The sequence below is a fragment of the Apus apus genome, chromosome 2 (genome assembly GCF_020740795.1).
Source record: "Apus apus isolate bApuApu2 chromosome 2, bApuApu2.pri.cur, whole genome shotgun sequence".
In the NCBI taxonomy this organism is placed as follows: Eukaryota; Metazoa; Chordata; class Aves; order Apodiformes; family Apodidae; genus Apus; species Apus apus.
The window spans coordinates 136,656,578-136,682,056 of NC_067283.1; the positions used below are offsets into that span (position 1 = coordinate 136,656,578).

The 25,479-nt window shown below is 34.3% G+C and overlaps 1 protein-coding gene across 50 annotated transcripts in view; it reads left to right on the forward strand.

Annotated features, from left to right (window-relative positions):
- RIMS2 (regulating synaptic membrane exocytosis 2) overlaps window positions 1-25,479 on the forward strand; it is a 470,125-nt gene that overhangs the window by 243,392 nt on the left and 201,254 nt on the right. For 22 of the 50 annotated variants that reach the window (XM_051611504.1, XM_051611510.1, XM_051611505.1 and 19 more), the window contains 7 exons: window positions 3,552-3,760; window positions 5,072-5,191; window positions 6,988-7,087; window positions 7,880-8,003; window positions 12,668-12,714; window positions 13,901-14,013; window positions 19,562-19,609. In XM_051611504.1, coding sequence (XP_051467464.1) covers window positions 3,552-3,760; window positions 5,072-5,191; window positions 6,988-7,087; window positions 7,880-8,003; window positions 12,668-12,714; window positions 13,901-14,013; window positions 19,562-19,609 — 761 coding nt within the window. Of the gene's footprint in view, window positions 1-3,366; window positions 3,435-3,551; window positions 3,761-5,071; window positions 5,192-6,987; window positions 7,088-7,879; window positions 8,004-12,667; window positions 12,715-13,900; window positions 14,014-19,561; window positions 19,610-25,479 lie in introns of all 50 variants that reach the window. The other 28 variants (XM_051611538.1, XM_051611532.1, XM_051611539.1 and 25 more) reach the window with 3 other exon arrangements.

Below are 25,479 nucleotides of genomic sequence, written 5' to 3' on the forward strand. Positions count from 1 at the left end.
CTCTTTTATAAGCAGTGGAGGAGAAATAAGACATTTTGGGTATGACGAAGGTATGATTTATCTCACCTGGAAGTACACATCTCAAACAGGTCAAATGAAGCAGTTCTTAAAATGTTCTGTTTTCCTTCACTGATAGTAAAAGGAACATAGACTGATTAATTCAGGTTTACACATCTGTACAATAAATATCCAGAGTTTGGACAGAAGAGTTAGAGGTCTCTAGATTCAGTTATTTGAGAGTTGTCTGTAAAATTTCTCTAACATTATGTAGAAGGATTTAAGAGATTTTCCTCTGAAAATAGAGAGTAATTACACATTCTATAGTGGGAAAATAACAAATGTCTTCTATATTTATTACATAATGGGTAGTTTTAATTTTTTTAAGTTATCAATTTCAATAATTTATCACTCTCAATTTAAATAATATGTAATATCAGTAACATCACTTTAAGGTATGAATTTATATATATATAATTACTATTTTGGGTACTATTAAAAAAATAACCCTGAATGTTTTTCTCCAAGCAGAAGTTAGTGTGTATGTTTCAAATGTGAATGTGCATATGTCAGACTGTTACAGCCTCAGACTGCTCTTTAATTTGCTCATATAAACACCTATAGGGTGAACTTAATTTTGTGCAGCACATCTGTACTGTAAAGCTAATTCAATTCCTGCCTTTGAGTATATGCCAACATGCACATATTGGGGACCTGCAAGTAGCAAGTGAAGAGTGGACCGGTTTTTGGGGACTTGCACTGGGGATGTACAAATGGTCAGTACATCTCAGGGGCCTCAACTTTTCAATAACTTATTTTCCTTTTGTTAAGAAGTTATTTTCTGTCTAGACACCCAAATGAAATTTCAGTTTGATAGGAGTTCTTGCCCTTGATGAGCTCATAAAAAACTTTATAATTGACATGGGGAAAAGCATGAATAGGAGAACTTGCAAAGCAACAATAGGTTTCCTAAAATACAGGTAAAGTGTTATATTCAGTGTACAACGGCAGGGATATAATAACTATACTCCTGGATTCCTTTCTGGTGGATTAATCTTTTGGATTATAACTGATAGCTGAGATTTCTGCTGAGAATTTTAAAACCTTCAAAAATGCACAGTAATTTGAAGTGGCAGATTCTTAATTCTTAGTAGCAGATATCTGCATTCATTTTGATGAAAAGACACTATTTCTCAGAAATAGTCAGGAACTGGAGTCAGTAAGAATGATAATTTTTAACTGGTCTTATAAAGCCCATTTTATTTCAGTGCTTTGCTCCTCGAATTAGGTGCAAAATTATAGGGAAGCAAATTACAACTTTTTTAGTCAGACTTTGGTTTTGGCATGACAGGTTGTATTGATGACACAGAAAATAACTGCAGGGACAAAACAGGATGGACTCCAGTTCATGCACTTAAAGCTGAGAAGTCATCATTACTATAATGAGATGAGTTCTTCTCACTTAAGTTCAATTTTTTAATATGTTTTAAAGCCAGACTTTGTAAAACAGGCAATATGTAGACTGGAACTCTTGTGATCTTCTGGATATCTCTAAATGTATATTTTTGTGGTAAAGGCTAGATCTTCATTGGCTCACTTAGTTCCCCTGAAGCAATATCTTTGAGACAGACATGGGAAATTCCGTACCAGAAGTACCTTTTGCAAAATGTCACTGGCTTTCAGAATAATATTCCTTTTCCCGTTAGCAGGGAAGCTACATTTGTATCTGTCACGCAGTCAAGATATTTACTGTCATGAGAAAGCACTTTTGGTGAGAATTTCCCATTTTAAAATGCTATCTTGTTTTAAAGAATTATTACTTGGAAAATATGATTGAATTAAAGCTTCAAAATAATTTCATAAGGTTCCTTACCACCATATTTATGCAATCAAAGGATATTTAATGTAGTACAACCTTTATGCAAAATATATGGGGATAAGTCTAAAGTGTGTTTTTGAAAAGAAAACCTTTGTATTCTGTACCTCTCCTTCCTTAAAATGAATGTGAGACTTGATTCTGTTTCTCTATAGTATATGCGAGTATATATCTTAGGAGAAAACAGGTGAAAAAATATAATATTTCTCATTGTGCATAATATCCCTCTGCAGAGACTATATTTTACTTTTCTAAAGTATGTACTAGCTGTTTGTAGCTTAATTTTATGGGGCTGTATCTTCACTTCCTCTCTATAAAGTTTTCTGGACAAGCGTTAAGACTGTGATTAGACCTATTAGATGTATTTCACCAATTTACTGACATAATTTCAGAGTGTTAAATTAGGATCTGAAGTAATGTTGTCTGTGCTAAAAAGAGCAGAAATACTTTGGTTACTGTTCTTTTTGTCATGAAATCAAGATTTTTTCCTGCATACAGTAGTATAAAAATATTATGTAGCATGCAGTAACAAAATAGTTTTCTTGTAATATGTAATAGCAATGGTGAAAAAAGAGGAGAGAAATCTAGAAATGTGAAATGTATGGATATAATTTACAATTTAAAGTACTTACATAAAAGAGAATGTTTTATTAAAATACGAGTCATGCTCCAGTTCTATGGGCAGCAGCATTAATTTAGACTTTTTCTTTAAAACTGTTTTTAAACTTTTCTTCCTAACATTTGTCTGCCATACAGATTAAATTCTGATTCTCTAAAATATATTTTGTCAAAATACTATGCATTTATTCCTAGTTATGAGGTATCTATACTTACCATAATTCTTCCTGATATTTAACCACTAGACATTTCTCTGACAATTTCAAACAAAGTTAAAATGCTTTTTATTATAAATATATTTTCTGTATTTGTGTTTCTTAGAAATTTATCCTATTTAACAGATCATTTAACTTTCCTTAAAACATAATCTGTCTTACAGCTGAATATAGATACCATTGTTTTAAGAATTTTATTGAAGTGATAAAAGTAAATACTAGTTTGTATTAGAAAAGAAAAGAAATATGTCCCTTGAAACAAAACTATTTCTTGAGATTATGATGAAAACTCATTCCATATTCACATGCTTTCCTTTCTGAAAATTCTGTTTGGAATAAAACACAATTTGCCTTTTCATTTACTGTAAGTAATTTTATATGAACAGTTAAAAATTCTGAAGCAGTGGTACTTTACACTGTACATAATTTTATGCACATGTAGACACACACAAACATGACTCCTTCCTTGCTGTATTTCATATTCCATGCACTCTGTTGTTCGAGTCTTAACTTTTCCTTGGAAGCACTCTGCAAGTCCTGCTAGCAGAGGTTATGAATCAGTTAGGATGAACAAAAGTCTTTACAGTTTTACTGTGTCTTTTCCTGTCTTTTCTTTCGTCTCTCCTTTACTGCACTGTCTATTCTGTCTGATTCTCGCAGGAGACATGGATTACAACTGGTTGGACCATACGTCTTGGCATAGCAGTGAGGCATCCCCAATGTCTTTGGTGAGACATGTGGAGCCTTAACATTCAGTTTCCTTTATCATTTCACATTTCCTTTGTTTTATTTACACCTTTGCATGATTTCTTTTTTGTATCCTTTTTTTTATCCCACACCTTTAGGGGACAGTCAAAGGGGAAAAAGAAAAACTAGTGAGCAGGCACTTTTGTCGGATTCTAACACCTTATCCGAGAGGCAAAAGAAAATGGTGTGCTTTGGTGGCCACTCTTTGGAAGAGGACTTGGAATGGTCTGAGCCTCAGATAAAAGACTCTGGGGTAGATACGTGTAGTAGCACAACTCTAAACGAAGAACATAGCCATAGCGAGAAGGTACTGAGAATATGGAGCCTGCATTTTAACCTGCTCATTTGGTCTTTGTTTGCTCTCTGTCACTCATTAAAGTAGTGCATAAAATAAAAGATAGGGTGTTTCTAGAGACAATGTAGTGTTTCTTAAGGTGCAGAAAAGAAAAACAAATGAAAAGTCTCTGCATGCTTGCAGATTTTACTGTTTGGCAGCCTAAGAAAAAAACTGAGAGGCATAAAAGAATGTTTTTCCTACAGTTGCATAATAGTATATGATGGTATTACCTTCAAGTATAAAGTAATTAATAAGAAGGATTCTACTGATTGGCTTATTCAATTACTATGTTCCAACTCCTGGGGCTGAAATTAAACTAACAGTTTAAACCCCAGGGGTAAAAGGGAGAAAATTGGGTCTCTCTGCACAGAAAAGTTGTTTTTCTTTTTTCCCTTTCACTGTCATGATTGTTCTTTAGTTTTGTTGCCATGCCATTTTTCTGCAGTATTGTGCAGAATTAAAGGCTTTGCCATCTGCTTTGGTGTTTTTTATTTTTGTTTTCTGTTTGGTGGAGATTATGATAAATCTTTTTAGCATTATTAGATGTAACGGGAACAGATTTGTCTGTGCCTGCTAATTTTGCATGAAATAGAGCATGAGATAGTATTTTTCTATGAAAAAGTGCTATGATTACACAAAATAAGATGTTAAAAATGTATTAATTATGCCAATATAAAAGTATAACTGTGCCCATGTATAGTAATGAATAATAGCATTCACTGTAACTGTGCTTCATATGTGAAGTAATTATTTCAAGAAAGAATGACTATTAATATATTCTATGATTTTCAATGTACTACTACTAAGGGTAAAACACTGAAAAAGTGTATCAGTCTTACTGAAAACTGACATGTTTGGAAGAGCAGAAAAAAGAAGAAATGCCTAACATCAAAATTCTGAGTTAAACTTATTTTTCAGTATTACTTTTAATCTAGACCTCTACAGTCATTTATGTCCATATTCAGGTGTGATTGTCACTGTAGATAACTATGTACAGTTGTCTGTATCTGTCTAATCACCAAGATGCAAAGATCATTCTAGATATTTGCAAATTTGATTTAGTAAAAAAATGTTATGAAACATTAGGTATTTACTGTGATTAAGTATATATAAAAATAAATCTTTTTCAGCACAGCTGTCTGTCTTTCTATTACATCAAATATTAGTGTAATCATAATACTTTCATGGCATTTTAAAGTATATCAGGAAATGAAAAGTATTACTGAAATATTTTTCTTTAAATTCCTATTCTCTGTATTTTCCATTAATATTATATGATAGCATCCAGTAACTTGGCAACCATCCAAAGATGGAGACCGTCTCATTGGTCGGATTTTGTTAAATAAACGACTAAAAGATGGAAGTGTGCCTAGAGACTCAGGAGCAATGCTTGGATTGAAGGTTGGTAATGAGTAATTCTGGAACTAACTCAGTTAAACCAGCTATCTTTATAATGAAAGTATTCTCGTATTATCGAATGTGCATCTTATCATTCTCAAAATTACAATATAGAGACATTTTATATTCAGTTATCAAGAGTACTTTTAGAGTGTCCTTGACAGGCTCAAAAAATGTATTTTTTAGAAAGGCTATATGTGTTTTCACAAGTTCGCTGAGAATATCTGCTCTGCAAGGTACTAATAGCATCCTTTGTGGGCAGGCCAAACCTTGTTCACTTGCATTGCACTGTGGTATAACTTCTGTTCCCTGAAAGAGGGGAGAAATGTGGAAAATAAATTATCTCTTTTGAAGAGCTGGGAAACATCTTGAAGTTAAGGACATTTCAATCCAGAGCAGAGACTGCCAGTGGAAGAGCTTGTTTTGGGATTTCCCCCTCCTGCTCTGATTGTTTATTTGCTACATTAAATGCACAGAAAATAATTTAGTATTAGTTGTATATTATCACAAGGTGATGTGTTTACATATTTTTCATGATGCAGTACTCTTCAAACAGATTATGAAGCTGTTGCTAGCTCATATCTCATATAATTTTCTTGTAATATCATTTGCAGTTCCTGCAACACTAGTAAGAGAATGAGTTATATACAGTAAAAGAAACAAACGTGTATTTATTTTAAATCAATATCCTTGTTGTGAGAAACAGCTAAGAAGTTTGATTAATTCTCCATGCTGTATTTAACATGGTGTTGACTTCACTTTCAGCACACAGATTAGGCCACAGTTATACACTGTAAATATGGGTTAAATCAGTGTGGTTACTTCTAAGATATTCGTACATGCTTTGGAAATTTTTGAATATTTTATTGACAAATGATTATATTTTTAAATCAGTGCAGAAGGCAATTGAACATAATTTTACATGTGTATCACGGTCTTCATGACAGAAAATGCAAGACCAGAGACTAACAGTACCATGATAAAGTATTTGTTTTTTCAACATGTGTGTATAGAATTCTAAAATCTTCTATTATAGAGATGAACTCTTCACTGAGATTCATGAATAGTTTAGATTCAAGAGTAACTACTTGTTAATCTCAAAATGTACCTGAAAAGAGTGATTTTCAGAGGTTATTCCTGACTTGAATTTTCAAATATTTCTGCATTATTGAAAGTAACCTAAACTGGATTCAGGACTACAAATTTTAAATCCCAATATGAAGACTGCTAAGAAACCTTAAGAATTTGAAGATTATGCCACTATAGACAGTTCTGCTATATGAATCTACTGATTCTAAGATAAATAATAAGGTCAAACCTGTTGAAGTTTCCTGTAGTGAAATCTTCAGTATGCCAAGAGTTTTCACCTGCCTTCCCCAGCCAAAGCGGATATGATTAATCAATAGGATATTCAATGCTTATTGTGAACATGAGTTCTGCTACATTATTATATCTGTTTTCTGTTTAAAACTATTGAAGTAAGCAGTGTGTTGACTAATACCTTACTTTTTTGGGGGTGATAAGTTATAATACAGTGAAATACTACGTCTGTGTATTTGATAAAGTGTAGAAGCTTTAGCATTCTGTATTTGCAATGTGTTTAAATGGCACAAATAGCCAGAATAGGTACAAACATCACTTGTCACAGCCAAAATTCTGTGGTGTTTTTTCACATGTATCTCTTTTACCTGGGCTACCTGAAAATGAAGGAAATAATTGAATTCTTCTTTCTGTTGCCAGAACATTTAATTCATTTAATGTAATTTTCATTCTATGAAAATACCTCCTCTTTCAAACAGGTAGTAGGAGGAAAGATGACTGAATCAGGTCGGCTCTGCGCATTTATCACTAAAGTTAAAAAAGGAAGCTTAGCTGATACAGTTGGGCATCTTAGACCAGGTATGTATCGACTATAGATTTATACTTCTGAGTTGTTTTGCTAAAGGTGATAGTAAGTGAGAAAGCTTAGTTAGATGGGGAATTATGTTAAATTGGTGTGATGGACTATTGTAGAACTGAACTGACATTCAGTTACCAGATTATTGACATTGCTGCTTTTGTGAAATATAGAAGTTGTCATGTTATTCAAAAACATATTTTAATATTTTTATTCACATTTTTGTACTAAAAATATTTCACTGATGTCCTGCCCAGTCGTTTTGTGGTGTGTATTTACTTATAGCAAACTAAGCTATTACAAATGTGCCAACGCAATCAGTTCAGCTAAGAAACTGCTTCTATCCCAACATGTAAACCCTGGATTGCTAGATTGGAGAATGCAATAAATGTGAACTGTTAACATAGAAACTATCTGAACCTTAAATACTAAACTTGTAGAGGTAAAGGGATCTTCAAAATAGTAAGCTGACACAATATGCTGTTTCAAAGATCTGCATTTTCTAAAGAGAATGTTTGGGTTTGGCAGTCACAGCTGCCGAAGCGAATAAAAGCTACATCTAATTCAGTAGGGGTCCTAGTGATGATATAATTGTTTCACTGAACTTTACATATTTGAAGCTGAGTTGCAAAAAACTTTTAATACTCAAGATTTTCCTACATGAAGGACTACACACTTGTTCTACAACACAGGTTTTACAATCCAGTAAACTGGCAGTAGAATGGCTAAAATTGTCATTGTAAGTACAATTCACAGCAGATGTCTTAAGCAGAGTGTTATTACTGAAATTATAGGTGATGAAGTATTAGAATGGAATGGAAGGCTACTGCAAGGAGCCACCTTTGAGGAGGTGTATAACATCATTTTAGAATCCAAACCTGAGCCACAAGTGGAGCTTGTAGTTTCAAGACCAATAGGGTAAGTAGTTTCTTAATTTTTTGCAGTGAATATGATAAAACTTTTGCAAAATTTCTCTTTCAGGCCAGAACATACCAAACAGATTAGTTAACTTTGTAAACAGTAAAACTGTATGCAAAATTCTCTAAACTAAAAGCATAGCTACACCGATAGATCACACCAGCAAGTAGAAAGAGCTAGTGTGAAATCCTGCATTCTTTGAGTCCCTGGCATTATCTGCTAATATGGTCAAAAATAGGTTTCATTCTGTGGTTATTTAGCTCAGACAGCCTTTACTGTCTTTGAAATGGTGGTTGTAATCTTTATTGTTGCTATTCTGGATCCGTAACTTGACTCTTGATTTTTATTTCTCCATTCCAATTTGTATATTGTATATATAAAATTAAATATTCATATTTGGTCTATGAACTGATAATGAACTCTATTCCCTGAGAGTCTGCAATGTAAAATTTTGCCCAAAATACAGTATGCAAATAACATAATCAATATGCTTTGGAAAGTCTCAAATCCTTATTTTCATCATCTTCATCTATGGTATCTATTAAATTATTGTATGTTATCTAATAGAGAACATATCTGAGTGAACAGCTAGTGCTTGTCTAAGTTGTATGGCACTTTTTCTTTGATGCTTTACATTGCCTGATTTTCTTAAATTTCAGACCTACCTCTCAATGTCTAAACTTAAATTTTCCTTGCTTAGCAATAGGGCATGTAGTGTTGCTTTCTTATATTAGACTGTGAAAACTTCACCTTCTTCATCTGTTTTGTTTTGTTTTCCTTCCAAGTTCCTACACCCTACAGTCACATGCATCCCTTTATTACTTCTCCACTGGAAGTTCCATAGCCAATCACACCAGGGATGCGAAGAGGGGGATGCTTATCTCTGAATTTGAAGATGTTTGCAGTTGTTAAGAATTTTCTTTTTCCCCTCAGAGTTTATTTTGATGTGACAGGACAGGGTACTAGGTAATGTCATATAGGCTTCCTTTTCCATGTGAGGTTTGACCAGGTGGTCTTTCAAGATCCTTTCCAAACTGAGCTGTTCTATGATTCTATAATTATGTATTAATAAATGTATTTATATCTTTATTTTTTATTACATGCACACAGTTATCTTACCTTCATACAAGAAAGCATGGGTAACATAACTAAAAATTAAGTGCTAAAGATCTAGAACCATATAATCTGAGGATGGAATTTCAGTGAGGATAATATTTTATGCTTTCAGCTATAGTAGAAAATTAATGTGTAGGGACTTTGTTTCATTTGTTAATTTTAAAAGTACTTGATAACAGCAAAAACTGCTTTATCTTGTAAGTGGTATGAGAGGTTATCTCCTACATAAATATTGAATTGCAACCCTTTTGGGCCTGAGGCTGTATCATCTGTCTTCTTAAAAACCTTAGCATAACTTGGGAGTTCTAGGTACAAACAACAATGCTAAGGGACAGACTACATTGCCAGAAGAACTCTGTCTATGAAAAGGAGGTTTTAAATTAACGTAGCATGAGTGTAAGATGTTTCATAGTTTCTCTCAAACAGAAGTTTAGAGCTAATATTTCAAGGAACTGCTCACATCTTGAAATTTTATTTTTTTTTCCTCTTTCTGTATTCTCTTCATTGCGTAAAACCTCTGATATTCTTTCCTGTGCTTTTATATTTACAGTTTTTTGTTTTACCTTCCTTATCATCCTGTCTTCTGTCATGTTACCATGTGCTCCACTTGCTGTCACTAGAGCAGCTTATCTATGATTTCTTAAAGAAAGTGATGTGGGCTCTCAAGATCCCTTGCCACATAGTCTGAAGAACTGTGTCAGCTCAGGGCTAAAGAAGTTGTTGGACTTGATTCCCAGTATCTTTTTTCCAGGAGATGTAAAAGAAGGTTTTCACCTCCAGAACTCCAATTACTAAACTAAATGTGTTTATAACTGTAGATTCAGTGATTAATACTTTCTGCAAGTCAGTAACATTTTAGGTTCTCCTTGGATGTGTATAACTCTTTGGATTTGGTTATTATCAGGACAGCTTTAGAAATGTTTTTCATGAGATCTGAGCTGGTGAACTGGAAAAGCCATACTCTCAGTTTAGGAGATTTATGTCGTAAGCAAATGGACTATAGAAATTAATATCTCAAGGAAAAAATTAAAACCTCAAGGAAACATACTACTGTAAGTCTGTGTCCTGCCCAAGGGAATAAAGTTTAATTGTATTAAAAATAATTAAAAATTCAGATTTACTGGATGTCTGAATCAGTAATTATTTCAATTAGAATAATCAATGCCCACATGAAGGATTTACTTTTGCATTGAGGTGTATCCTTTTACTTATAAAGACAGTCTTGATGGTCTTATGTCAATGCATTAACTCATGCCAAAAATCTTCAGTTACTAGTTACTAGCAATTAACTTAGCTGAGAAGGAGAACCTATTGTTATATCCTGATATTCTGAATGGAAAACCAAATTCCAGTGAACGTGATAGTTGTTTCTTCATTTTATTATGGGCTGACTTCTATGAAAAATGATGATGGTAAGCTAAGCTGATAAAGGAAGATAAAATTGAAAGGTCTTTTTAAAAAGAAATCATACCAATTTTGCATGCAATTTATCCCTTTTTCTATCTTATAAGAAAAGTTGATGGCCATTGCTATTGTATGTGAGCTGGCTGTCTCTCTTATACACAAGAACTTACCTATTTTCTTCTTTCTAATTATCAGAAATAATTGTTTTAAAATGCATGTTATTTTAGTATTTTCTACTGGATTGAATTTGGAAGGAAAACTCATTCAGTCTGTTCACAATGATACATGTTTTCAAGGTTTTGTTCTCAAACTCATAGGACAGAAATACTATTTTTAGAGTTACAGGCTAGGTTTAATAATGTATTTTGAAGTAAATAAGTACTAAATAAATAAATAATAAGGTAATATGTGAGCATTGGGTCCCTTTATCAAGTCTACTGATATAAAATAAACTTAAATAATTCTTCAATAACTCTTGTAAGTTTCTGGCAAATTATGCTTACTAACAGCAGACAGTGGTTTTGTGGTTTTTTTTGTCTACAGTGGGCAGTTAAAGCAGTTAGATGCTTTCTGATTTATCTGTATTATTAGTGCATCAGTTAACTTGGAAAGATTCCTCAATTTGTTTAGTAAATCTATCTATTTCTAGTGAATCTTGAAACGTATTTGGAAACTGCATGCCAAAAAGGAACTAGATAACTTTTATTGATATATATTTCAGACTGTTTTTTTCATAATGAAGACAGTAGATATCACTGAGACCGTGTTTAACTTTCCCTTCCATTCATATAGCTTTGTGGTGGGTTGATCTTGGCTGGTCACCAAACACCCACCCAACTACTCTCTCCTTGTCCTGCCTGATCGGGACAGGGAGAAAAAATGAGCTAGGAAAGCTCATCAGTCAAGATAATATAACAGAATTGCCATCATAGGCAAAACAGACTTGGGAAAGAGTAATGTAATTTATTAGGAATTGATAACAGAATAGCATAGTGAGAAGTAAAAACAAAACCACCTTCTCCTCACCTCCCTCCTTCCCAGGCTCAGCTTCACTCTTTCACTCCGGCTCTTCTACCTCTCCCCTGCCAAGCAGTGCAGGGGATGGGGGTTGAAGTCACTCCCACTTCCCTGACCTTGGTGTCTGCAGGGACGCTTCTCTCATGACTTTTTTTCCTCACCCGTCTCTCTTGCAGCTGCTGCACAGCTTTTTTTACCCTTTCTTAAGTGTGTTATTACAGAGGCACCACCAGCTTGGCTGAGGGGCTGAGCTGTGCTGTGCAGGGGGCCCATTGGACCTGGCTGGAACTGGCTGTGTCCATCACGGAGAAGCCCCTGCAGCCAACACTGGGCACTGACACCCAGTGCAACCTTGAAGAAACAAGCTGCACTGAAACAAGCATGATGATTTTAAATACTGTTGCTGTGGCTCAGATATGAAGCTTTGCATCTTGCTTGATTTTGCTCAAATACCTCCAAAATTATGTATTAGGATATTGATAGTTTCTATTAGCATGCAGTAATGTTTGTCCCTCGTAAGAAGAATATGTTCCTTTGGGGGCTGGGTGGGTGTAATGAGGTACATAGGCATTGTGACTGAGTGCTTTCAAATTACACAGCTGTGTGCACAGTTTGATACAGGTGATGCCACAGCTCATGCAAATACACAATTTTGTCAAATGAAATTATGCATCTTATTTAGCCACGGAAAAGATAAGATTGTCCAAATTTGAGGTTCAGCGACAGTAAAGGACATATTGGATAGCCATCATTGGCAGTCCAGTATGTTTGAGTGACGGTCCAATAAATTTTAAGTAATGTGTAGTGTCATAGCAAAATCTACTACTCAGTTCTAGTCTACTATTAACTCTGAGATTGTTATTTTTTTATTGTTTACTGAATTTTATTTGTGACTGTGCAACCTCTTTCCTACATTCACTAAACCACCTGTTCTCTAGGCTTTAATTTCCCACTGAAATTATTTATACTGGATAAAAGATAAATCTTCCGTGTGGCTGAAGATATCCAGTTGTTCATTCACTTTTCCTGAGGCATGCCATGGTGGATTTAGAAGTGTTATAGTGTAATTGAAATTTGAATATGCTTGTTAGATAAAGGCTCAATCTGTCTTGCTTTCCTGATTTCAGGGACATTCCCAGAATACCTGACAGCACACATGCACAGCTGGAGTCCAGTAAGTTTCAATTGTGGGGTAGGAAAATCTTCTCTCTCTTTTATGTAAGCACAAATAGATTGAGAAATGTCATCTAAAGTCAGTATAGCTCTCATATCTTTGTCCATTTTTTGTCTCAGTTTGTCATCTTACTCTATTTTCTGTCTATCAATCTTTGTCTAATAATAAAGTCAGGACAGTTTGATTCAGGCTTGACATTTGGTTATAAGCTTAGGCTATTTTTGATTGAAAAGTAAAGCATAACTCTAACTAATATACAAGAACATTAATAGTAATTTTTAATTTCCTATTTTGTTGTTTTGCACTTCAATTGAGCCTTATAAACAAAAAATGGGGATGAAATGTTCTTTGTTTACAACCTGAGAGGCAGCTACTTTGAAATCAGAATGCTTCTACTTTGTTATAACCACTCAGCACTCTTTAAATCAGCTAAACCTGTATTTCATGTGGGAGAAAATAACTTGCTCATAGGCTTAGATCTGATAAGATGGATTTCAGCCTGGAGTTATTTTGTATTATTGTTTTAGAACTTTTTTATAATAGAAGCCATTAATAAATGCAGTGGCATAAACTTGATTTTAATAATACGAAAAATTGCTCCAATATCTTTTCACTGATCAGCCAAGTCTTAAGGTCCAATTTATGTTCTGTGAGATGTGGAATTTCATTTGTATTTATAAAAATAGTTTACTTATATTCTGTGTTTTATACATCAAAACTTGTTCTCCGACAGTTAGCAGACCTTGTAGATTTGAAAAAAAAGCACAAAATACCTTATACGTATCTTGACGTCTTAGTGAAAATCTAATTTAAAATTAGTCTAATAGTGCAAGATAAATGCCCTTCAGAGGACTGAATTCCTTAGACCACAATATTTTCTTTACTAATTAGGAATTTAGGGGCTTCAATTTGCTGACATATTTACAGTCAGAAATATCTGAATAAACTGGTTTTCATTCTCTGTGCTTCAGATCACACTTCACAGCTATAATAATCTTTAAAAGCTTTTCATTGCATCTGAGCACCAAAAGATTGAGTAACATTATTTGATAATTTAAAAGAGATAAAAAATTGATAATTATCACAACTTTATTGCATGTTTGGTTATATTTGTAGACTTTTAAAAAAAATTATGAAAAATGCATAAGTGCTACTATTTATAAAATATTTTTATTTATAATTACAGGTTCTAGTTCATTTGAATCTCAGAAAATGGACCGACCTTCTATTTCAGTGACTTCTCCTATGAGTCCTGGCATGTTAAGGGACGTTCCACAGTTCTTATCTGGACAACTTTCAGTATGTAAACATTTCATTAATACTAGTGTGCTTTTTTGCAGTATATACAGTTCTCACTGCAGAGTGCAAGCTACCTCTAGCATAAAGTTCTTGTTAAACTTGCTAATTTTTTTGGTTAATGCTATATATGTCAGTGTAGGCAGGGCCATAGTTTCATATGGACATTCCATTTTATTAGCTTTAGGAATTTTTCTATACGTTGAATTAGAGATATATTTCTATGTCTATTTACCTAGTAACTAGACTGGTAGAGTAAAATTTTCAGAAAGGACTAATCTTGGCCTCCAGTTATGCTTGTGCTGTTGAGTGTATACACTATTTCATCACTTACATGTGCAGTTGGTAGATTTTATTACCTGTGTGCTTTGAAATTAATATAGCTTATTTCTTATGCGCTAGCTTTCATATATACCTTCCCCAGATATCCCTTTGATTGTTAACTAATGTATTTCTTGTACCAGTGTTACTCGCTTTTGTTCTTCTCTCTCATTGCATTACCTGAATGTTTTCTTTCAAAGGTCAAATTTTTGTACTAAACTGAAGAACTTGGGTTTTTACACCTTTCTGTGTCTTTTACAACTCCAAAGTGTGATTTTTCAAAAGAGCTCAGCTGTGGCCTGGTACAGGTTGAAAAGGAGAGGAGCATGGAATGGAAGCAGTGCAAATTTGGTGTTAGACAAGTTTGAATATGTTACATTCATATTTCTTTCAAGTTGTTTATGTTAAGATTATCTGTGTGCCATAAAATACACCTAAAATTGAAGCAGAATGTTTATAGGTCTCACAGAAATGGTTTACACTATTGATAGAGGAGGGGAAGAAATATTTTTCTGTCTGTTCTGAAGCCATGTTGGTTCCAATGTGCAATGCATGAGACATTCGTTTTGCTCATCAGACCAGTCGTCTACACTATATGATTTTAAATTTTCTGCAACTGTTGTACTTAACTGCTTTGAAAGAATCAGTCATTTGGATTAGTGGAAAACTAGAGATCTTGGCAGTAAAGCGCAGTATGCTTTTCCCAAAATACAATGCCAATGGGACATGAACACTAACTCTCAAAATACACAGACCAAGGTTTCTAAAAAACAATTTAGTTTTACAAGACAGCAAAAATTGTTTATAGTGGAAACAGGGGAGAAAGAAATATATTTTTGTCTAAATCTCATAAAAGATTAGGCTGTCAAAACTTTTGGTTCCTACGTCCCAGCATGAAATTCAAGATCCATAATTGGCTGCTCAGACATCCAATGCACAGACACTCCAGAATATTAATCTAAATAGGAAGCATACAGAACTGACTTCCTCACTTTTTTTGTTCCAGAAATAAAACCTTCAAGAGTTTAAGGATAGAATTTATTAGTGAAGTCAATAAGTCTGTTCATTTTGTGGTTTGATAAGGTGCTGCAGTTTAAGGTGCACAAGTATCAGGAGATATGGAAGTATATTTTAATTTACTGAAAATAACAGAATTCTCAAGGTTTTGTCTCAGAATGGCATTTACATTCAGTGTTTAACTCGAGTAGGCATTATTTTTTTGTTTGTTTGTTTGAAGTTATAAATTCATTTATTAAAAAATGTATAGCATTTCTTTCCATCTAAGGAAACCAAATAATATTAGGAAACACAGATCTTTCCTGTTTGTCCTGTTTGTACAATTATATACAATACGTCCTGCTACATGATAATCTTGTTTCCCTCAGAAAGCAGCTGATACCTGAGAATGCACAGCTCCAGCTGACTGGCACTGAAGTCAGAAATGCTCAGTAACTCTCTAAACTTATGTCCCACTGTCACAATGTAAACGCCTAACATCAGTAGACAGTTTGAAAAGTTGGACACCTATCTTACCTGAATACCCAAAGAAAAGTTGGAAATAGCTGTATTCCATGTTATTCATGTTCATGGCACAATCTGGCTCCTGCTGCTGTTGGCTCAAGGCTTTGGGAGGCTGGTACTAAATCTTTTGCTTTGTGAGTCAGGGAAGCTGATAGTGTGGATAGATAGCAATGTGGCACCTAACTGGGAACTTTGAAATGAGTAGACTAAAATATATTTTTAGAAAAAGATTACTTTAAGAGAATTAAAGGATTCTATGGGATTGTTTGTTTGTTTGAAAGCAGCAAATATCCGTAGCTTCTCTTTGATCTGATACGTTAAGTTAGTTTTTTTAACTTTTCAAATTTGGTGGTTTATGTGTCTTCAAGGTAGTGCAATTAGTGTTTTTTCCTTCACTTTTAAAAAGTTTGGTTTCTCATTTTATAACTTTGAAAAGTTTTGAAACTTTAGAAAAGTTAGTAAAAACCAAACAATTATTTGTGGAGTTGGATATATTTTGAAAAATTCAAATGGAATATGAGTTTCTAATTTTGGACCATTAGCAAAGGTAAAGCTATAGGGAAAAACGGAATTATAAAAATCTCAAGTTCCAAAAATATTTTAGTTTGAACACTACAAAAAAAAAAAAGAAAAGAAAAAGAAAAAAGAAAAAAAGACAAGCATCAGTATTTTGGTTTTCAGTGTTTTTAATAAGCTCTTGCCTGACAGAACCACTGATGGAGCTCTCATTCATTCCAAATAGCTGAGTAAGATGGAAATAGAAGGAAATACTAAATTTTGAATATAATTGGGAAGGTGCTGTTTATGGTGAGTGTCTAGGCAGGATAATAACTGTAGAGTCCTGGCAGTAGATGGGTTCTTTGTGGAAGTGGTGACTCAGTTGACATTCTTAGCAGTGGTGGCTGCATTCAGACAAATGTGATCAATCTGAGGGAATGGTGATATGCAAGATTTTGGAAGTGTTTTCTGTATTTTTCGTACTCCTGGACAGCACCATATAGTCCTGCTGGGCTGTTGTTAGGGCAGCTGGGTGTAATAGCTTGTGAAATACAAGAGTGTGGGCAGAAGTGGATATACATACAGTTTGGGTGGAGGTCTGAAGTATTTAAATCAATACTTTGATATATACATCCTTATTCAGACAATACTACAGATCCTTCAAGGGTTTATATAGATTATAGTGTTTGGGAATGTATTTCTCTATGTTTATTATGATTTTACCCAGTTTAGCTGCAGTAATGCTTCTCCATTATTCAGGGATGTCTTTGTCTTTTCAGTCTTTGTTTTTCCTTTGTATTGCCATTGGTCTATTCTGTTGAAGTTACAGTGACAGTCCAGAGCAGGCTAATAGGATATCCCATGAAGCAAACTATCTCACATAGCTGGAAAATCTTCTTTCCCTTAATAGTTATTCTGCCCAAATACATGCTTAATTGAACAAACTATGTGCAGCTACAGTAAATTGGTGTGTATTATAATTTCCTAAGGTGTGTAAATACTGTATTTGTGTTTCTTGGAGTCTCTTTTATAGCATGTTTGATCCACATCATTCTTTCATAGAGTATTTGATTGTTATGCAATTATTGTTTTATTATTATTTGCTATTTCTGCGGGTTTTCACTGATTTGTTTTTCCTTTAATATAATTTTGAAAAAGTCTATATTCTTTGTTCACTTCATTACTGCATTCTGGCTACTTTTTCAATACTGCATGAGAAGTGTAACTTGGAATGCTTTTGTGATAGGTTTAGAGACTGGTAACATGACTTGAACACCCTGTAAATGGATACAATTATAAAAGGATAATACTTCATTTTTGTACTGGTGGAAATCCTTACAGGAAAGGCATGCCATTTATAAAATTAATCTACTTTCTTTTAGAGCTGAACCACACAACAACTTCAATAGATTTTTCATAGATATTCAGTTTATAAAGCAAAAAAATCAGATGCAGTAATTATAGTTTTATTATCTGTAGCAGATTAGAAGGCAGATACTGTACATTGTGAAGGAAATAATATGTTGGCATCCTGTGGGAATGAACTCAAGTATGAGACTTATTCCCCTCCCCCTTTCATCTTTTCCCCTTTCTTTTCTGCTATTTCCACCTCTACACAAGTAAATTGCTGTTGCTCTCACATCAAAACTGGAAAGGTTTTAGGCAGTGCACACAATGTGCTTATTGCCCTCCATTTCCAAGGCAGACTATGGCAAGTGAGGGTCTTCGGTGCATAGCTGGAGGTACTCTGTCCTTCTTAGGATTATGATACTCTGGAATATCTGTGTTTCTCTGGTAATATGGAGTAGAAGCAAGCTGATGATCTCCTTTTTTGTGTGTGAGTAGCTCACATTCTGGCACCCACAGGTTGGGCTGTGCAGTACTGCTGGTGCAGGGGGGGGCAGTTGCTGCATCTTGCAGAGCATGGGGGCACATCAGAAAAAAACCCATATATTCTCTTGCTTTGGTGTAAGAACAGATTTTTTCACACATTTTTCCAGCATCTGTGAATGGCAAGTAAGCAAGGAGGGTGGCAGAACCATCATCATGCTGCCTATCTCTATATTTTGGGTACATTTCCTGTGAATATTGAGTAGCAGCTTATTTCCTTTACTTTGAAATAGATTAATACTCTCAGGAAAACTGGGCAGGGAGGTAAAGGAGATTCAAATCTGTCAGATGATTGCTGTGGTTGTTGTGACCTACTCTGACAATCTTTTCCCTGACTCGCTGGCCCTCTAAGGTATCACCGCGTGCTCCTGCTCCTGTCCATTCCTCATACATGGAACCCTTCATGTGCTGCTCCATTAGCTGTTGCCCTAAGATGAAGACTGGGAAGTGGCTGTGTGGAGTTTGTAGCGAGTCCAGGAATTCAGGAGTGTTTGTTGCCTGTAGTGACATAGTCTTGCTGTAGCCATGGGAAGCGACAAGGCTGTATGTGATCTGAAGTGTTGTATCACAAAAATAAGTGTTATAAATGCATTTATGTGTGTAGTGCAACTTCTAAGTTTTTAAAATGCTCTAGATCCCACTTCACACAAGGGGTTTCTGTATATACCATATGGCATGATTGCTGGAGAATTGAAATACATATATTGTACCTTCTCCCCTGTAATGTTAGTACCAGATAGCACTTTCTTTTAATATTTTTTAAAGTTTTTAGGAGGGGACTTTCTAGAAATGCCTCTTAAAATTGCAGAAAAGAGAAAAAAAATCACCTTTCTTGCTTTACTCTAGAAAGCAACTAGAGCTGTCAGTGCGTGAACTGTACTTATTTCTGCCTCTGAATGTGCATCTATAATAATCCTGAAAGAGCTAATCAAGCTGAACTTACGTTTCCCACCCCACTTTTAAATCACACTTTGCTGACCTGCTCCTTTTGTTAATGTTATTTCTAAATCTATTGTAAATGTTATCTATAAACTTGAAAAATGAAATCCTTGCTCCTGGGAAATCGGTGGCAAAATTCCTTCTGACTTCTCTAAGGCTAGAATTTCCATCAAAGTGTTTTAAAATAATTTGGTAATAGATTTGCACATTTAATTTATGCCTTGCATTAAATTACTTTGTGTTAGATAAATATGTTGTTGGTGTAAAGCTGTGTTTAAAGTAATAGTTGTGTGTCTTTGTTTTTACTTTTGGTCTTTTAGTTTCCAGCGTGTTGTCCTTTTTGGTTTTGTTTTATTGCTTTTTCTTTAATTTTGCTTACCAGAGCCAAAGCCTTAGTAGAAGAACAACGCCTTTTGTTCCTAGGGTTCAGGTAAAGACTTCGTCTGCCTGACAGAAATTAAAGTTGTGGTTTTTTCTTTTGTTTGTTATGGAAAATGCATAGTAGGAAAACGTTACACTATAGTCCGTTTTCCCATATTTTAGTGTGTTGCTTTAAACCATATTAACAAGTTTCATGTCATCTTGTGAGCAGCTTGTAAAACTGTGCATGGAGGTAAAAATATTAAATTAAAATTTAAAGAGACAACTAGCTTTTGTTTGCTGTCTACCAAATACTAAACTCATACAGGCTTCAAAATGTACAAAACGTGTGTGCTGTTTAAGCAATAAATAATTTTGTGGTTTAGGTCATTATATAAAGATGAATGTCTCTTTAAATCATTCATTATCATTACTTACCATGTCCTTTTTTGCATTTTCCAAATAATAGTAGCACCTTAAGTGGAAGACAGGCAAAAAATTTGTACCTTGTTTAAAGAAACAAGTTTCTTGTGTATGAAACTTGGTTCTTCCATTTTAAAGGTACATCAAAATAACCAAAACTCTATAAAAAAATAAATTTAAATCCCATTGTGTTACTGAACTTCTTTAGCCTTGGTATTCTACTTAGGTACAAGTTGTTTGCCTTTTTTCATTAGGAGACTCCTAAGGTATTGTAGATTAACGCAAAAGTAGGTTTTACTAATATATTAAAATGCCTATCTTGCTTTGCTGCATGTTTTTCATTTTTTTGTAAATAAATAATATCTGCTTTTTCTTACAAAATATATTTATGGATATGTTGATCTTTTGTGGAGGAGCTGTGTAAATGTTTCTTTTTTTGATCAGTTTCTCAAGGAAAGATGTAAAGGATGAACTAAATGAACAGAATGAGTTTACTAAATTTAATCTTGAAATTGAAAAAATTATCAATATATATTTATAAAGGAATTCTAAATAAGACTGTAGAAAATTGGTTATGACTCATATTTGGCACAGTAAAATTTATTTCACAATGTATTCTTTCCAGAAAGTAGTCCTTATAACTGCTTAACTGTAAATTCAATATAAAAATTATAAGAAAAATGTTAAGATTAAAAAGGTAATGTCTTGATAGTATTGTTCTAGGTTAACATGTTATTATGTGCTGTCAAAATAACCTGAATTTGTATTAAACATTTAAAACATCCTTTAGCATGTTTGAGACAGTTGGCTTCTGCTCATGGTAATGAAATTATAAAGAGGTACAAATTCAGTCACAGGTTGTTAAGTAGTTCATAAAGGTAAATATTAAATATGACATAAGTAGTCTTTTAATATTTATTTTCTTTTTAGATATGTGCAAAATAAATTAAGAAGTATACTAGTTCCTTGTTGAATTTAAAGGGCAATATCTGCACGTTGAATGAAGTACTGTAATGTAGGAGTAACATGTAGTAGTTCCCTGTTTTAATCACATTATTTAAAATAAAGGAATAGTCATAAAAATTGCCAGAGCTACTTAGACTAATGTCCTCTAAAGAAAAAACAAAAAAAACAAACAAAAAAACAACAAAAAAACTTTGATCAAACTATTATGGTATTTATTCAAGAAAATAAAACAAGTGTAGTGCTTGATAGAGAACATCCAGCAAAAGGTGAAAGTGTATAAGGCTTATTCTCTTGCCTCTGGTTGGATTATTTTTGATACTGTAGATACAAATTTTCTTTAGCCCCAGTTTTGCTTCTACACAGTGTGCAGTCATTGTGGACCTCTCTAACAGTTTTTTTGCAGAGCTCATTAACAGTTAAAGACTTCTGAAGAACTCAAACTTTGACCTTGGCAATGTCTTTACAAATAGACTGAAATAAAAACTCCCTCATCTGCCCATTTTAGTAGGAAGAGTAGATAGTTTAAAATGGATTACTTTAAGATAAGTTTACCTTGCCAGCTGCAGAGAACAAAAATTCTCCAGTGATCTTTAAACAAGGGAATTAGAAGCAGGCCAGCAGCAGTGCAGAACTCTGGTTACTTTTTGGCATGTGAAATTAGCTAACTCAGAGCTCTGAGCTGCTGTTTATGGTTGTCAGGAAGTATACATTACAGTGTGGGCTGTGTCTCTGGAATACCCTACACGAATTAGGTTGTCCAAACATTTCTGTTTATACCTATTTGTTTCATTGCTCTGGACAGGAAATGCACATCTTCATTCTTGCCTGTGTCTTCTTCACTTGTTAGTCTGAAATTGATGCTGGTGATAAATGTCCCAGATTCTGGCACAGGTTGTTCTTCCACGCTTCTCTCCATGTCATTCCATTCATTTACTAGCTCTTGTATCACTGGATCACTGAAACCTATCATTATAGTTTTATTGGGAAGGCAACCACTCAAATTCCTTTTTGTCATACCATCTACACTTTTCCTGAACTTTTATTAGTTCCACAGTACCTGGAAAAAAAGCATATTTATTTACTGAACTTTTAGATTCAGTTTAGCATACCAGCATTTTTCTAACTTACTTTGTGAGCGATACTTTGTGGTATCTTTGTAGGGAACAATCTGTTCTTAAATTTGTGTTTTCCATGCAGTAGAGCCTCCTTTTGAGCCAGAGTTGCTATTAAACCATTCTTTAAAAAAAATTAAAAAAATAATTCTAACTTCAAAAATTTCAGACATCCTTTTTGCTTTAATACAGAATGTCAGTATATTTGATTATGTAGAAAAATGTGTGCTTATATTTTGCATGATTGAAATCAAGATGTAGCCACTAAAAAAAAGAAAATTTTAAAAGAAATGTAGGTTGGGGCAGCCTAAATGCCTCCATACTTTTCTGACTTACATATCCTAGAAGCTCTTAAGTTTGACAGCCTGTTCTTGTACTTTTTCCAGCGTATCAGACAGCAACTGAAGCAGACAGTAATCATAGTTTGGTTTAGCAACCCTCAGTAGTCAGGAACATCCATATCTCACCTCAGCTATGCTGAAGATTTTACCACCTCAGAGCAGTTTCTGCATCTACATGAGCTTAAGTCCAAATAAAATGATTGCTGTAAACATTTATAAAAATAAATTGAGAATTTTTATATTTTTTTTTTTAAACAGCAGATTCTGCTGTTATAACTCTAGTTGCAGAATAATGCAAGAAAGAAAGCAAAGAAGTATCTCAGTTTCAAAATATTACACTGAAAAACAGCTATGTAGGTTACATGAAAAATGATACTGAACAACAGATGAACAAAAATGCCTGGCCAGCTGTCTTTCAAAACCAGTGATGTCTGAGTAGGCTATGGTGGTAGAAATTAAGCTGCAGGGCAGGCAGTCTCTCCTAGTGGCACAAGTTTTATCTCTTTTCCATGAGCTTCATGAAGCAACCCTTATATAACAAATAAAGAAAGAAAATGTGGCATAGAATTAAAAACTTACAATATTTCCTGTTTTCAAATCAAAAGTTATGACTTAAGATATGTATGTGCTATACACAAAACCACATTAGAATTGCATAGTTAAGCAAATGGCCAAACATTAATGAGCTGGAATATAGGAAGTGGCAATTATAATAATATCTGTGTTTTCTTAACTGATTTCTCTTATGCATATACATATTCAAGAATGAGTCCTAATTACATAATTATTTATTTTCTAGAACTCTGACCTCAGTCAGGGCTCTGAATGTAATTCATAGTTAAGATGAGATCTAAAAGAAAAAAGAATGAAATAAAGTAAACTGAATTAACTTATGCTAGCTTCAAATATGTCTGAGGTGCCTCAGGCAGTAGCTCAGACTTGTACAGTTGAAGGAAAGAGCTAAATACCTCAGTATCTGCAGTGAGTGATCTAGCCCAAATAAGGGACAGCTATTCTCACTAACTGTATTTGAAACTTAGGCTACTCCAAAGGATGAGTCGATTTTCCAGGGGGAGGCATTGTCTTCTGAGGCTACAGAGAACCAAAGAACTATCTGCATCCTTGCTTAGGATGCAACAGCAACACTCAGCTTTTTATATACTTCTGTACATGTAGGACACTCATTTTAGAAACAGAACATCTGATGTTTAAGCCCTTTTTAGACTGAAGAGATTGAACTTGTCTCCCAGAAAAGTGCCTTTATGACCAAACTATTGCACATTCTTTTCCTCTTTGGAGTACAAAGTCCCATCTGAAGCTGAGATACTGTGTGGCTGGGAATATGAGTTCGTGGTGATAGCAAAGAAAGCTTAATTTTAGTGTGGCACATTCCAGACCTGTTACCCAGAATGCATAATGATCTTGTATTAGACCACTATTAAAAACCAGAAAGAATCCATAAAGCTGGGGCGAGACTCTCATCTGCTTCTCCCTGATGTCTGTTTTCATCACTTGACTGCAGAAGAGCTCTTGGTTCTTGTTCTCTGTATGGCAGGTATTCTTATCTGGAAGCCTGTCTCAAAGAATGCAGCAGATGCTGGACTACTCTCAGGCTGACAGGGCATTTCACAATTTCAGGATTCATTGAGTTTAGATGCCTGTTCACATGAATATAGGTTACAATGGAAGTTTAATCAAGAATTTGGTGCACATCTGCCTAGGGAATAAAAGTATTATGAGCATATGTGTGGCAAAGAAGTTTCTAGGACTTCAACACAAAGTGGAAAGATTTTTAGAAAACATTCAGGTTGAATCACTTTCTAAGTGAATTTTAGGGGCTTATATCCTAAATTATCTAAGTCAACAAAATCCTATTTATGAAGTCTTTTACAGGTGTTAACTTCCATGTTAGTATCAGCCAGCAGGGTTTTCCTGTGATGCGTTTTATGTGTTGTAATTTTAGCCTTCCCTTTCCTTCATTTAGAGCAACATTGCTTTATTATTGTTGCTTACATGTTTTAAGCTTTTAAAAGTGCCATTCCTGCATGTGTTAAAAACACTGCAGTTTGTAGATTCTGCTTTGTTAGTCATCTACTTAAGGCTTTCAGTGCTAAGCATCATACCTGTACATTCTTGTGGGACTTATACTCTGTGGATTGAATATCTAAATGTTCTTCACTTTTTGGTGTTAGGAACCTTTTCTGCATGCTACTCAACAAAACTATAAAATAAAAGCATAATTTCCTCATCAGTTTTTCTGATATACATGTGCTGTCCCATGTTTATTTCACAACATAAAATAGATATAAAATTCTAGGGGGTATTGTAAGTTTGTCCTGCATTTATTGATTAGAAATTGAGAAATTATGAACAGAGTCTTGGACAATGAGGTTCTGTCCTTGCATCATACACACCTCAGACTTCAATTCCAGTTCTTTATTTAGCACTACAAGTCAGGCTCCAGGGTTTTATGCCAGGTTCCCAGACAATGAAGAACATGCAATTTCTACAAAAGTTCTGAAATTATTTAAGAGATCAAACCCTCAATAACCAAGAGTTCTGGGAAAGAGGAAGGTATGGAGGCTAGTCCTCTTGGACCTCACCTGGCTGTCTTAAATGGCAATCTTTTATCTCCTTATAAATAGAAAAGACATGGATCTTGTAGGAAAATAGCACACCATCTGAATATTGTCATAAGACTTATGCATAGGAGAGTTAGAATTAGATCAGTCTTATTCCCAAACTAATTTTCCATGTTCAGTATGCTTGATTCTCATTTACTTGTCATTTTCCTTGACTTCTTGTCAGATTTTCTTTCATCCCAGTCACTCTGTACAACATATTTTGTGCCAGTTACAAAATGATTCATTTTTCACCTCATTCCATTTCTCTCATTTAGTCTTTTTTTGCTGTGTAGGTCTTCTATGCTCCCTGACAGTAATGGTTCCATTCTTCCTGTATTTCACCAAAAAGCATCCCGTATCTTTTACTTTCCCAGTAATTCTAAAGGAGTTTCTGTTTTGTGCCTTCTTCCTTCTTCTAACACCATGAGAATACAATCCTGTCCTCTCCTCCATGGGATTCTTTGCCCATTTTCT